We start from the raw sequence: 15,025 nt of genomic DNA, 5'->3' as shown, positions 1-15,025 counted from the left end.
GGTAACGTGTTCTGGTCTGTGTTTTTGTGTCTCCTTGTCCGTTCTGGCCATGTTACACACAGGTAACGTGTTCTGGTCTGTGTTCCATACTCTTCCACGCTCTCATCCTAGACGGGCGCAGGGAGGATTCTCGCCTGAGAACTTGAGTGATACTCCCTGTCTTGACTCATGCATGTATTTATGTGAGAAACACTGTTTAAAGTATCTCTACCTTGTTGCTCAACTATGGGATTCTTTTTTTTTTTTTTAATTAACTAGACAGCCTGTACTTCCCAAAAATGTTTTTGTTCTGCTAGGGAGTGAAGTTGTGAAGATATGCTGTGAGGCTTTCTATGCATTGAACGCTTACAATATGGCAGGTTCAGTGGAACCTGGGGCTCAGTGAGAATAAAAGGTGCTAAGGTCACAGGACACATCCGAACTCAAGCTGCAAAGCCCAAGCTCTTCGCTTTCTGCTGGCTCATCCCAGTATCAGGATATTGTGTCATAAGAGGCTTTCAGATAGCAGATACCCTGTTGGAGTCGGGTAGAACAAGACAAGGAAACGGCTTGGGGGAGGACACGTAATCATCTAGGATAAGATGTCCTATGTGGACAGACAAGGGGGAAAGGTCCCTCTAAGCTGAGCATTGTGCAAGGACATTCATGGTGGGCAGCTCAGAGCATGGAGGGCCTGAATGCACTCAACCCCTGAGCTGGAGGTGAGGCTAGAGACTTAGGTTTGGGCTCAGGAGCCATCCCAAGGTGTTTGGATTTACCTTGTAACGGTGGGAAGCTGCTTTAGGGCTCTGATGAAGAGTATATCGGGAATAGAGCGGTCTGTTGATACGATGAGCTAGGGGCTGAGCAGGGAGGATAATGGATCAGAAGGAATAAAAGCTAACATCCAGTTAGGAGACTGTGATGGTAGATCAGGGGAAACACCCTACAGACAGGACTGATGGATGTAACCATAGAGGAGAGAAGAGCTGAAGAAAGGGGCTGAGGGGGGGGAGGAGGGCGGTCATGAGAAGAGAGCAAAAGGCGTAGGGATCGAGACTGAGTAGCTGGAAAGAAAGGGTCTATGAATATGCTGGAGGAGGAAAGCAAAGGGCCTCATGCAGCTCTGTGAGCTTCAGGACAGCTCCAGGGCAGAGCTCCAGGCAACGGAGGTAAATGATCAAATGCAATTACATGGGGGAAAAAATACTAACATAAATAGAATTATAGAATGAGAGATTGTTTCCAATTATTTTATCATAAGTGTAATTTCGTTTCTACTACGTTTTGTGAGGCTAGGGATGCAGCTCAGTTGGCAGGATGCTGAATTAGCATGCCCAGAGGCCTTGGTTCGATTCCCAGCAGTAAGTATAGCGAGCATAGGGGTGGTCTCTCATGCAATCCTCGCCCTTGGGAAGCTGAGACCGGATCAGAAGCTCAAGGCTTTGGCTATATTGTCAGTTTGGAGGACAACCTGGGACGCATGAGACCACATTTTAGTAAAGGAATGGATTTCCCCGTTCCCTTTGAAGCACTGAGCTGTCCTTTTTCTCCCCAGGCACAGCAGCATGATGAGATGAGCACGACGGGCTGGGTCGGAAGAGTAAGTGTTCTGCGTTACAGATTTTATAATATTTCCAGACTGCTGCTCAGAGCTGGTTAACGTGCAACCGTCCCGTAGTAAGGCACTAGGTTGTCACTGATAGAAGTGCAAGTTGCACCACTTCTCAGAGGGTTAGCTGTGCTTCCTACGGTGACTGGACTGCACAGCCAAACAGGTAAAGGGACAAGCGGCACATTGAGGTCAAGAGCAGAAATGACAAAACAAAGCCTGTTCTCCAGGTCAACTGGCGCTTCCGGGCATCTGAAAGGCAGCCACGCCTGAAAGGCCACCAGGATGCCGGAGGTCGTCTTTGACCCGTTGCTTGAGTTCTGCACTTTCAAGGCAGAAAACGTTTCTTAACTTAGCCTGGACTGCAGCCACGAGGAACAGAACTGACCCTATACTGTGCACGGCACGCCTCTCTGGGGAATGACATCACATCCCTGTGCGTGCACACGTTGGTAGGCACTCTGAGGAAGAGCTTTATCTGGGAAAGCAGGGTGACCCTTGGAGACTCACAGCTTGGCTCCGTTTCCATCACAGTACACGTGCACGCTACCAGTCTCCCAAGTCTGAGACCAGGGAAGAAAGCACGGGAGGTGGGGGTGCAGGGAGGGATTCTAGCCACTATGACACCTTGCATGACAGGTGAAAACTGACCAGCATCCTACTTCTATGATGGGTTCTATTCATCCTTCTTTAAAAGGGAAACAAAGTGACGCAAGCGTTGTAAACATTTCCCTTCTTCTGGGGGAGAGAGGTGAGGCTTCAGTCCAGGAAGACGACCCCTTTCTGCTGGGCTGGAAGCTGCTATGCACTCACATGTCCCTTTTTCTCCCTGCGCTGATTGGGCAGAGGGGAGGGGTTTGCCAACATGAAAAGTGGTTTCCTCCATGGCAAGAGACATGCTACACTTCCTCACGACTCTTTGAAAAAAATATGTTTTTTCCTCTCTGTATTTAACCAGACAGATGCCACTTTTCACACATTTCTTCTAGGCTCAACTCCATCCAGGGGAAACAGGGAAATGTATTAAAAAGATAAGGCTGTGAACATAGGTCTAGAGAGGGGAATGTGTTTGAGAGCTCTGTAATGAGAACACCAAGTGTACTGCATGCCTCAGCTTGCTCCCTAAATGAATTCACTTTGAATCACTAAATAGAAGAGGCGAGCCTTTTCCTTCCTTTCCCCAAGTGGGAGCTCATGGGAGAGGAAACGCCGAGGGCGAAGAGAACCAACAATTTAAAAGACCATCCCCTACCTGCTCCAAGTATAACGACAGAATAGAAATTAAAACGCAGCGTGGTCCTTCTAGGCTGAAAGAGACGCTCTTCTATTTAAACATCATTTTCGAAGAGCTATCTTTTATTGAACCTTTTTTTAAATAAAAATTTTGTTCTACATTTCCATGTAACCATTTTTTTCCTTTGTAAATTATTGATCATCTTTAGAAAAATGAAAAGGCTTAAGATAAAAATAAGCATATGAATGCTTCCATGGGAACTCTATAACAGATATTCCTGGTGGCATCCAGTCTAGAAGCAGTTAAAGACTATGCCTGACTCTAAAGAAAAAAAAAAGACACAAACCTGTGTAAAAGCAGGGATGAAAATTTCCCCATACTACAAACCATTTCCAACCTGAAACAGACAGTAAGCCGTTTTCTAGAAAGTGCACTTGTGACATCAAGGAAGTTACCTCTTTAAACAGAAGTGAATGTTAGTTTGCAGGCCCAAAGGGGTGGAAGTCTCCAATATCATTCTCGCGAGAAATGTCCCCAAACAACGGAAACATGTCTTTGTGACCAATAAGCACTGCCGGCATTTCTCTCTTCATTCTCACGTGTATTGCCACTAAATGATCCTGAGTTTGCCCTCTGTTCCATGTTTTCTAGTTAGGAAGACTTTCATTTCCAGAGCCTCCACTGAAGCACAGGTACTAGAGAGGCCTTCCGCACCCTGGAGTATGTCCTGAGATGAGGCTGATGCTGTGATAATTGTTGTTGTTGTTATTATTATTATTATTATTATTATGCTCTGTTGTCTAGTTTAGGCCCGCAGAGCCCCACTTCACCTCTGATGGTAACAATTTCTATAAGATCATCAGTGACAAGGAGGGCTACAAACACATCTGCTACTTCTCCAAAGACCAGAAAGTGAGTATACTTATACAGCAGATCCTAAGCTGACCTCTTTCCCCAGCTAGAACGACATCATTTGGTGACATTGAGCGATGTGTACCAATAGACTACTAATTCAGATTCTTCAGTGGTGTATGGGATGCAGCGGAATAGGACACTGGTGCCCGCAAAGCAACCTCATAGTTATTTGAATTCCTGATATGGATAACTCTGCTGAACTTTGATAGGAGAGTCTAATAAATCTCATACTTACAATCCCAATCAGGACTGCACATTTATTACCAAAGGAACCTGGGAAGTCATTGGGATTGAAGCTCTGACCAGTGATTATCTGTGAGTATATTCTAATAATCAGTAAATAGGCTGGAAACCCGCATGTTATAATCACACCCTCTCACAGAAATGCGGGAAAATCTCCCACAAAGAGTAGTCGATTTGGAATGTGTTCAATCCTTTTTTTTTCTTCCTTTTTAACATACGGAAGCCTTAATGATTTTCACATATGCTCAGCAGACTTGATACCATGCCACCGAGCGGTTCTACCTCTTGGTCTTACCTGCTTTGCACTGGAGAGGCTGCAGCCTCTCTGGGCCACCCCGGATGGCTGCAGGGCCGTTCTGGCACCCTGTTAATGTCAGACTTACACGGACCCTGTGAGAAGCTGAGAAAGACAATTTTATGTGCTGGTGTTTGGCCTTACTCTTTGGAACATGGAAAGCATTGTTTAAGTGCCTCTGACAGTATACATGAGCTGTTAGCAAGAGGCATGTTTCTCTCCTTTGGGCTCCCGGGCTCTTCCTTTACTGGCCTCAGCACAGAGGAATTTACCATTTCCCAGAGCAGTTTCTGAAGACTTTGCACAAGGGGCCTTGCCACTCTCCAGAATATTCATCCCCTACATCCATGCAGTGTGTGCTATAAAAGAGAAAAGACAACACAGGATTGGTACTTGGGGCTGGGGGCTTTTGATTTCAAGCTAGTTGTCCAGACATTTTTTTTCGTACAAATGCCCTCCTTTAAGTTGTTAATTGCCACATCTAGCCAGGAAGAACTCTGGGAATTCCTAGATTGGAGTATTTAAAGGAAGTGCCTGCGTAGGGAAGATGGAAGGAGGTAGCTCTGGGCTGAGGTGAAGGAGCAGAACAGCAAGTGCAGACAGGGGCACACACTCGTGCAGGACAGCCGTGTGTGTCTCTGTGCCTGGGGTCGGAAAACGGGATGGTCTTGACATTTCTGTAAGACGTATTCAATATATATTGCCTTTGCTTTCCTCTCAGGTACTACATTAGTAACGAAAATAAAGAAATGCCGGGAGGAAGAAATCTCTATAAGTAAGAGTGCTGTCTCTGATGTCTTGTCCTAACTGATATTACACTGGAATTGTCATAAGTACTTCTATTTATCAGTAGTATATAACTAAAGCAATGGCTTTTTAAGGTGTTTATGGGCGCTTCCTAAAAATGGGAGGTCAAAGTTATTGTGGATTAATGCATGTGTTTTATGACGAAGAGGAAGAATCTAGAGGGTCGCTTTGGCAGTCTGAGTCTACTGAAACCAGAGCATCGTTTAGCTTCTTCCTTCTGCCTAGCCTTTGATGAAGCAATTAATCACCACTGTTGTCTTTCCAGAATCCAACTTACTGACCCCACAAATGTGAAGTGTCTTAGTTGTCACCTGGATCCGGAAAGGTGTCAGTATTATACGGTGTCATTTAGTAAAGAGGCAAAGTACTATCAGCTGAGATGTTTGGGTAAGTTTGCACCGGCTGTGAGGAAGAGAGGATGACTGGTCTGTGGGCGCTCCTGTCTCTACTGTCCTGAGAGAGGGGGCCCTAAGGATGTCTTCCCAACACCGAGGCTTTCATCTATCCTTTACCCCTTTGCCTTTGTAAATTTAGGAGCCCTCAAAGGCATCTCAGCCCTTTCCTACCCAATCATGTCATGTGATGTGTGTTCATTACCTTTTCTTCCCTCTGAGTTTATTCTTATACACCTACATGTTACAGGTTTTGAATGATTATTTCGTACATTTGCCCCTTAACTTAATAAGAAACTGTGAGTGGTGCCTGTCACCCAGGACATGCCCTGCTGCTCTGTCCTCGGTTGACTTCGCTACTGTTAGTATTTATTACAAGGCAAGAAGCCTGGGCAAGGAGAGGCACAATGGTAGATTCAAGTCGCACAGTAAGTTCAATGTACTCTAGCGGAATTCTCCTGCATCCCCTTTCTAATGCTGTGCCAGGCTGCGTTTCAAAATGAGAGAAGGAATCTAGATATTCTAGAAAGAATAAATAGTCAATGGCAAAGGGGAACTTGGCACTAGTTATCCTGTTGTTGTTGTTTTTTTTCCTCACTGGTGTGTTTTGTTTATTATGATGTATTTCTTTAGTTTTTTTTTTTTTTTTTTTTTTACTATGGCTACATTTTGCTGCCATTTTTTGAGTATGACTTTACACTAGGCACTTTGCTAAAAATTTAATATTTAGGATCTTATTTAAATCTTAATAAGACTTTTCAAAGTACATATTATCCTCATGTGAAGGTGTATTGGCATGTAGACACATTGGCCTGACTTATCCAGAGAGTCAGCCAGGATTCAAACCTAGGTCTAACATTGCCTTTGCTGTGGTTTTTCAAGCAAATATAAACATTAAATCTATCATTTTAGATGCGTTAAGATCAAATAGCTCACAAGAGAGCTTGCGATACATTACCTTCCACTCCACAGCTGCCACAGTTGGGATAAATAGTGAAGATACGGGCTTGCGAGAAAAACACTTTTGAACGCCAGAAAGACGCAGCTTATCCAAGTCAGGCACTGCAGGTGCACTGCCTAGCTCGCAGACTCTCCTGAGTGGGCCCGTGAGGGGTGAGAGGGGATTCGCCTCCTCCTTGGGGAGCTGGCTCCGGAGCTCAGGGCTTGAGAGGTGGTCTGGTCAGCGTGGGGTGGCAGACAGGATGTAGAGAAGCAAACGTATGCTCTCATTTCAGCTGGCTGATGAGAAAACTGGGCATGGAGGAGATGGCAACCTGCCTCAAATGCCCAGCAGGCAGAGGTCCCTTTTCTACCCCTTTTACCTGAGACCTGTACCTTTCTAGGAATTCAGCCTTTACTTGATTGCAGTTATTTTTAAGAAAAGAAAAGTGGGGGTGAGGAGGAAGCAGCTAAGCTTCTGATCTACTGCGATAGCTCTTTTGTGTTCTGCCAGACGGTGATAGCTGGTGTGTTGGAAAACTCATGTATGCAAGCCATACTCGTCTAAAGCATCTTTTTCACTGATTGCATCCACAGGCCCTGGTCTGCCCCGCTATACTCTGCACCGTAGCGCCGATGATACAGGTATTTTGCTACGTCTCACCCTCCGCTGGCTTGTAGGAAAGCGTGGGTCAATAGGACCAATATGAGATTTGTCCTTTGTGTTAGTGTCTTAACAGTGAGTTGGGCACAAGCCTCCCTACCTGAAGTGTGCACAACCCCGTTGCTGCGCTGCACACATGCTCACTCTTGCATCACGCGATCTAAATTCTTTGCCCTGTTGTGAGTTATTGCTGTTTCATATACTTGTTTAGAGCTACGAGTCCTGGAAAACAATTCTGCTTTGGATAGCATGCTGCAGAATGTCCAAATGCCTTCAAAAATATTGGACTCCATTACTTTGCATGGGACAAGTAAGTTAAATTTCTTTTGGAATAGTGTTTTTTTTTTTCATGGAAGATAACAATAAAATATAAATAGTGTGACAATTTGGTCTGAAAATATGTGTTTTTGTGTGTGAATCTAATTTAAAAGGTTATTTTTTCCCATGAAACACTCTATCTCAAGAACTACTACCTTTGCTTTTTTTTTTGTGTTTTAAAATAGGAATCTACATAAAATTTATTCTGTTGAGAGAACACTTGGGGCAAATGTACTATTGATAGGTCAACTCATGCAATTGATGAGTCTGTCCCACTAGTAAGCATTAGTTGTAAAGTGAAATCACACCTGATACATTTTATCTTTGAACTCTAGCGTTAGAAAACGCGCAAGATGATTATGGTAAAATTTGAAAGTATTCAAACTTCAGGTTTTTTGTTTGTTTGTTTGTTTGTTTGTTTGTTTGTTTTTCTGTTCTCTTTCCTTTTCCTAGTTGGCTCAGGACTGGGTGTGGAATAAGCATGGATTGATTACTCTCAGGCACTATTGGTCAAGATGTTAAAAAAAAATAGGATTATTTGAGCTAGAAATGCTTTTTTCTGTTCAGATTTTTTTCCCCCACTGAGAAACAACAACTTATGGGAAGGAGAGAAATAAATCATAATTGATAGAGTTTAATTTTTAAGTTTAGCATAATGGGATTATGTGGAGCTGATGAGATGGTTCAGCAGTTGGGAGCAGCAGGGACCCAGAGTTCAGTTCCCAGCACACATAATCTGGTGGTTTCCAAGGGTAACTCTAGCTCCAGGAATTCCAACCCCCTCTTCCGGACTCCCAGGGCACCCGCTCTTACTGGCACACAACACAGACAGAAACACAGACACACATAACTTAGACCAATAAAAAAAATAAAATGTTTTTAAAGAGAAAATGAAAAAAAGTTATTCAACTCCTGCAAAACAGAATAACTTAACCTGCTGCTCAGAGTGAGTGTGTATGAGAATCACCAGGGCCCTTGCTCCCAGGCGCCTTCTGACCCAGCAGGGTCCCTGTGCCTGAGACATCTTGAATGTAGAGAGTTCATTTTGACAGCCTGGTGCAGCGTTCTGCAGGAAATATGGAGATGGGATTCTATTTCTGTGGGCACACAGCGGGGAGTCCTTAAGGATTTAGGGCCAGCGAGGCCACATGGTTAAAAGGAAATTTCCATAGGCACTGACAGAACAGGGGAGAGGAATCCATTGAGCTATAGTCATTTGCACTACAGGAAAGCCGGGACTGAGACAGGGCCTGGGAGAAGAGACCAGGGAGATGAGATCTTGGGACCAGAAAGAACTCCTCCTCATAGAAATACTGCACATAACAAAAAGATGGAGTTAAAAATCCCCTCTAACCAGCGAGTCCTGACCAGACAAGAGAGATTGAATAGTGATGGGTGTATGCATGAAAAATACCAGTCAGTTTGCATAATAGTTATTTAATATTTGATTAAAATTATAATAAAAAATTAAAAATTTTCTTCTTACTGACACATTGCATAGAAGCACAAAAATTAGTATAATATAATATAATATAATAGTATTGGACTACTGAATCTTTTCTCCGAATAATTATAAAATCAATCAAGAAACAAAAAGGAAATTAAATGCAGGAAACATTTCTAGAGGCCACAATTGTTTTGAGCCTGCAGTTTAAATCCTCCTGAATATGTGGAATTCTGTTTAGATTTATTAGGCTTATTACTTTGAGGGCAAAGAGAGCTGGTTCATTCTTTTGAGATAAATTTTTTATTAAGCTGCTGTCATCAAGCACAGGAGTTTCAAAGGACCCACGGAAGAAGAGCACACAGAATACGCAAGGCAGTTTGTTCCCCAGAAGCTGTCTTCAATCTGTGAAAGACACAGCTGAAATTGGGACTCTGCTTTGCGGTCTGGGATGGCAATAGGAATTATATTTAAAAAATGCTATTAAATCAGAATTTTAAAAGGAGAGTTATGGCCGACTACAAATTCCAAACAGCTTCAAGGAAATTCAAGAAGAGGAAAACATTTGGGAGGAAAATTTAGAATGTAAACAAGCAAGATAGCTAGAGAAGATGCCAACGAACCAAAGCATGAAAACAAAACATTAGGAAGCCGAAAACGCGCTTGTGTTTCTCAAGGCGCTGGTGGCTCTCATGGCTGTATTAGAAATCACTTAATTGTTTTACCACCAGAATAACCAGCATTTATGAACCAAAGAGAGTGTTTTATATCTTAAATACATGATCCTAAGCTGACCTTTTCCGTTTTCTATCCAATTTAACAAATCGTTAAACTCTGGACACAAGAAATTACTGAGAAATAAGGAATGAAATCTCACATGAGTAATTATTTTTACCGCGCTAATTAATCTTTCTGTTCGTTTAGAATTTTGGTATCAAATGATCTTGCCTCCTCATTTTGATAAATCCAAGAAATATCCTCTCCTCTTAGAAGTGTAAGTATCCAAGAGGGGGTAATTAGCAGTTAACTGATGCTTCTCTGTGGGCACGGATTCATGAACTATTGCACCACTGTTTCTGTTCCTTCCTGCATCCTCCACCGCTATTTCCTCTTCCCATTTTCTACCCACAAATCCCATCCTATGCTTTCTCCAGGCTTAACGGACAAGATAGACGCTTCTCTCTGTCATAATCACATGGTTTGCTTTGCTCCCCAGAAGTTTAAGGCAGTCCCACTGGCATTTCCAAACCCTCACCTCCAGCCTTCCTCTGGACATCGTAGCAAGCTAGAGAGAGAATGGCACGTTCGGTCTACCAAAGTTTCCATCATTGACGGGGCCAAGAAAATTCATGTTCCAAATTAAAAAAAAAAATGTTTACTCATATATGAATGCGTGAATACGGTCTCCTGTTTAAATTTAGAATGCTACATCATCTAGTTTAAAATTAAAATAATGTGATATTTTGTTGAAATGGAAGTTCTTTCAAATTCCATCTCCAAGGAGAGGCAAGAACATGTTGGTAGAGGCACGCGTGCAGGACTTGCCTGTGGTCTGTGGGGTGGAGACAGCCGATGAGTAGGAGCCAGATGAGGTAGGAGAGAGCTATTATTAGAGAAGGTCTGTATGTACTCTGGAGTCATGTAGACTGTGCCGAGACAGCATTGAAAGAAGCTGCAATGAGCTACAGGGTTCATCCCTTAGCACACCGAGGAGCTGCTAAAGGTTGCAGGCATGGCCACACGTGTGGCAGATTCGAGGCTGTAAAGATTGCAAACACAGGGTGTTAAAATTCTTGGAGTGCCGAATATCATACCTACTTCAAGTCTGTATTTCTTTATCCTTGAGGTTTGAAGGACTAGTTTTTCTTCATACTATGGTCCTTCCTACCATGATTTAAGAGTCTCAGTGTGAGCAACAGCACACAAGATCTTCAGGAGAACGCAATGCACACGATGCTCCAGTCGGAGTCCTTAAGGAAAACCCCAACCTAAGAATAGATGTGTGGACTGGAGTGTAGAGCTGTGCTAACTGTCATTGTTATGTTTATAAGGCAATCTCCTCTACCCCCCACTATTTGATAAATTCCTACCTCTATTTCTAATATTACCCTGTTCTTAAAATGTAGAATATGTTTGTAAATAATGTTCAAATACAAATCTTAGGGATGTGCTTAAAGGAAACACACAGTCATAAATAGTCATGACGTCAAATTTAACGGACTCATCCTTGATAACCCAAAGGTTACTCTGCTTTTCAGGCTCCTGGTTGAGAACGATGTATATATCTGGTACACAGGAGAAAAATTCTTTGTTTAATTTGGGAAAACAATAAAGTCATATGTGGTGGATCTTTTCACAGATACGCCGGTCCCTGTAGTCAAAAAGCAGATGCTGCCTTCAGACTCAACTGGGCCACTTACCTTGCAAGTACAGAAAACATCATAGTAGCTAGCTTTGACGGCAGAGGAAGTGGTTACCAAGGAGATAAGATCATGCATGCTATCAACAGAAGACTGGGAACATTAGAAGTTGAAGATCAAATTGAAGCAGCCAAGTATGTAACTAGAGATAAACTCAAACATTATTTACTGCTCTCCTTCCCTATCTATCTGTCTGTCCATCTGTCCATTTGTCCATCCGTCTGTCTGTCTGTCTGTCTGTCTATTTAAAGATGTAAAATATGAAGAATGGGAAGTTTTGTGGGGTGAATATGTAATTCTTCTTTCCTGTAGGTTTTTAGTGCAGATAGTCTATACAGATGAAAACATGTGTCACTATAGATTTCCATGAAGTTTTAAGAAGGCTTTTTCTAAGTTTGTTTTTATATATAACTTAAGAATGGAAATTGGCATGCACACTACCGTCACCTAAGAGTGGAGCCTGGAGACCCATGGAACACACGGGTAAACTGAGGGCCGAGAGGACCAAGTTAGTTAGATTTTCAGTCACTGTGATAGGATGTCTGGCAGAAGACACTTGAAGGAACAAGAGGTCAGGTATGTTTGGAATTGTGGTTTGGAAGATTTCGATCCACTGTCCTTACGTGGATCAGTTACGGACAAACTACAGTGTTCTCAGCCCTTTCTTCTGTGTATTTTGCTGACTATAATTTCAGCCAGTGATTATCACGCCACATACTGAATGCTAGGCAGTCCTGAAAATTTCCCCCAAATAAACTATTCTTTCACAATTAAACCCGGCCTCCCACATGGGCCAAAGATAGACAAGTCCTTGACTACAGTTAAAGCAAAGAATCTTCGTTTAAATTCTTTTTTTTTATTGAGAAAAGAAAAAAAAAAAACAAGTTTCCGCCTCCTCCCAGCCTCCCATTTCCCTCCCCCTCCTCCCACCCTTCTCCCCCTCTTCCCATTCTTCTCCCCCTCCCCCCACTCCTCTCCCCCTCCCTCTCCAGTCCAAAGAGCAGTCAGGGTTCCCTGCCCTGTGGAAAGTCCAAGGTCCTCCCCCCTCCGTCCATATCTAGGAAGGTGAACATCCAAACTGGCTAGGCTCCCACAAAGCCAGCACATTAAGTAGGATCAAAACCCCGTGCCATTGTCCTTGGCTTCTCATCAGCCCTCATTGTTTGCCATGTTCAGAAAGTCCGGTTTTATCCCATGCTTTTTTCAGTCACAATCCAGCTGGCCTTGGTGAGCTCCCAATAGATCAGCTCCACTGTCTCAGTGGGTGGGTGCACCCTTCATGGTCCCGACTTCTTTGCTCATGTTCTCCCTCCTTCTGCTCCTCAATTTCATTTAAATTCTTAATGAATGAATTCCTTTTCCCATGTGACTCCCAATGAACAGTGTTTGCTGCCTGCATTCCTATCCGCACCCTGATTTTTTAATCTTCCCACCACAACCACTCATTAACTCCTGCTAACATCATTCCAGCTGCCTCCTCCAAACAGTTTCCCTAGATTTCTCTTCCAAAAGTTTCCGGACGATGAGATGTGACAAGTAACAGCAATGACCCTAGCTATCTCTTGTACCCACGTCCAGTGTCAGTGAGATTTTCATTGCAATTACAAAGTCCATGACTAAACAACTTAAAAGGTGGAATTATTTACTCTGCACCGAGATTTCCGAGATTTCCACCCATAGTCTTTGGCTCTGTTGCTCGTGGGCCCATGGTGAGGTAGAAAATCACAGCAGTAAAACTTATGAGCCTAGTGGATCAGCAGGCAGAACTTTCTCCTCTCCCTGTTCTTATTCCTTCTGGGCCCTAGCCGTTGGGAAGATATTGCCCACATTTAGCGTGGGTCTTCCCCTGTTGGCTGTTTCCCCATAGATACACTCAGCCATTTCTCAGTACAACCAAATTGAAAATTACATTTAACCACTACACTGACTAAATAGTTGAACCCATCACTTACAGTTAAAACTAAGTGATAGGGAAGTTGTGTATGCATTCACCATGTAGAGAGTCATAACTATGAAACCCAAGGAATAGCTCCTAGAGCCTGGATAAGGGTGACTCTCCTGTATTTGGAACGTTGTAGATCACAGCTGTCATGAATCACAATTATAAGGGCTTCATTAAGTACGAAAACCATCTCACTCGGGCCATCCCACAGAGATACAGAAACTGAAGTGTTTTGGACTAAAAGAGAGGAACATGCTATGACAGGCAAATGGCTTTAAGCTGTAGGGAGGGGTATGCTTATTTCAAGTAACAAACAAACAAACAAACAAAAAACAAAACAAAACAAAAAACCAGAATTTGTCAGGGTGAGGTAGGCTTGGAATCCAGTCCATTCCAGCTCTTCTGTTCTACTGAATTCAGCTGGTTCATTGGATATGTAACCTTTGGGTGGCCAGCCATTTGCACAGGTGTTTGGAGACATCTAATAAGTGGGTGATTTGAGACAGTGTTGTACAATTACGGATCGACAAATGCAAAATTAGCGATGGATGACCAGTGCGTTGAGAACAATCCCTTTAAGGAAAATTAACCAAAGAAAAGAAAAGATGTTAGATAAATACTCCTAAGTGAACGAAATTCCCTTGTGCCAAAGTTAATTACTGACCATTTTCTTTAAAAAGTGGAAGAAATTTTAGGTTAAAGAAAGGATAAGTTAGAGGTTTCCCTATTGTAAAGTTAAATTTCTATCTAGCAAGACTGGTCATCTCTCTATGAGATTTGAGTTATAAAAGTTCTAAAATTACCAAATTCAGTATTTATAAAACAAATCCCATTTAAGATGATATTGACAGGCAGTATTACCTATACAATGGAACACTGTTACAGCAAATGAAAGGAACCAAATGCAGCAACATAAGTGAATGTCAAAACAACGCTAAAGAAAAGAAGCCATGCACCAAGTTCAAAATCAAGTACAAACTCAGGTCCGTTTTTATGGAATGCAGCAAAACAGAAACATTTTAGTTTATTTTCCCTGATAGGAAAATGACCACCAGCCTTGAAAGAGTATGCATGTGTCTACTTTGTAGCGGTCTATCACCCTGGGCAACCATGACTCAGCCCCTATTGATAGATCCTCTGTATATAAAGGTATCAATTGACAGTGAGAAAAGTTGAAAAGAGCCCTGAATTCGTTCTGGTATCACTTGACTTTGCAGCCTTGGACATGCATCACCAACTGAACACAGAATCAACTGTCCATGAATGCAAAGACCTTCATAGCTCGGGTAACACCACAAAACTACACATTCTATTGGCTAGACTTCCTTAAGAAAAAAAATATAAAAAGACTTTTGTTCTAAGGCTAAGATTAGGAAATAGGTGTATAAAACAAAGTTCATTTTTTAAAACCTGGATTTCAACTCCTGACATAGTTTGGTGGCAAAGATATTCCTTAATCCATCAAAGAAAACCCATTTTCCTTTAATGGTGCTGCGCTTGCTAATCAACACCCAGGACAGGATTTGGTTTTGATTTGATTTGGTATTTAAGTCCTCAGGTAAGAGTCCAGATGCAGCTCTAAGCCCTCCTCAGCTCTTCTCTGTGCCCTTGTAATTTTTCTTCTAAATCAGGGGGGTAACCACTTTCAAACTGAAAAACATCTGGAGAGATTTAGATTCAATTATGTAAAGAAAAGTGCATCTGGGCTGCAAATTTTTATATAAAGCTGTGAAAAAAACTGCCAGGATTTGTTTTCTGTGAAACACACACACACACACACACACACACACACACACACACACACACACACAGAGAGAGAGA

General features: G+C 42.6%; 1 protein-coding gene across 1 annotated transcript in view; it reads left to right on the top strand.

Moving 5' to 3' along the window:
• The window catches only part of Dpp4 (dipeptidyl peptidase 4), a 78,349-nt gene that overhangs the window by 46,682 nt on the left and 16,642 nt on the right, over window positions 1-15,025 (top strand). The window contains exons 12-20 of the mRNA XM_013346055.2: window positions 1,538-1,582; window positions 3,630-3,737; window positions 3,988-4,055; window positions 5,000-5,053; window positions 5,351-5,472; window positions 7,014-7,061; window positions 7,292-7,390; window positions 9,767-9,836; window positions 11,202-11,396. Of these exons, the coding sequence (XP_013201509.1) occupies window positions 1,538-1,582; window positions 3,630-3,737; window positions 3,988-4,055; window positions 5,000-5,053; window positions 5,351-5,472; window positions 7,014-7,061; window positions 7,292-7,390; window positions 9,767-9,836; window positions 11,202-11,396 (809 nt within the window). The remainder of the gene's footprint in view (window positions 1-1,537; window positions 1,583-3,629; window positions 3,738-3,987; window positions 4,056-4,999; window positions 5,054-5,350; window positions 5,473-7,013; window positions 7,062-7,291; window positions 7,391-9,766; window positions 9,837-11,201; window positions 11,397-15,025) is intronic.

The sequence above is a fragment of the Microtus ochrogaster genome, chromosome 4, assembly GCF_000317375.1.
Source record: "Microtus ochrogaster isolate Prairie Vole_2 chromosome 4, MicOch1.0, whole genome shotgun sequence".
NCBI lineage: Eukaryota > Metazoa > Chordata > Mammalia > Rodentia > Cricetidae > Microtus > Microtus ochrogaster.
This window is presented reverse-complemented; position numbering and strand designations above follow the sequence as displayed.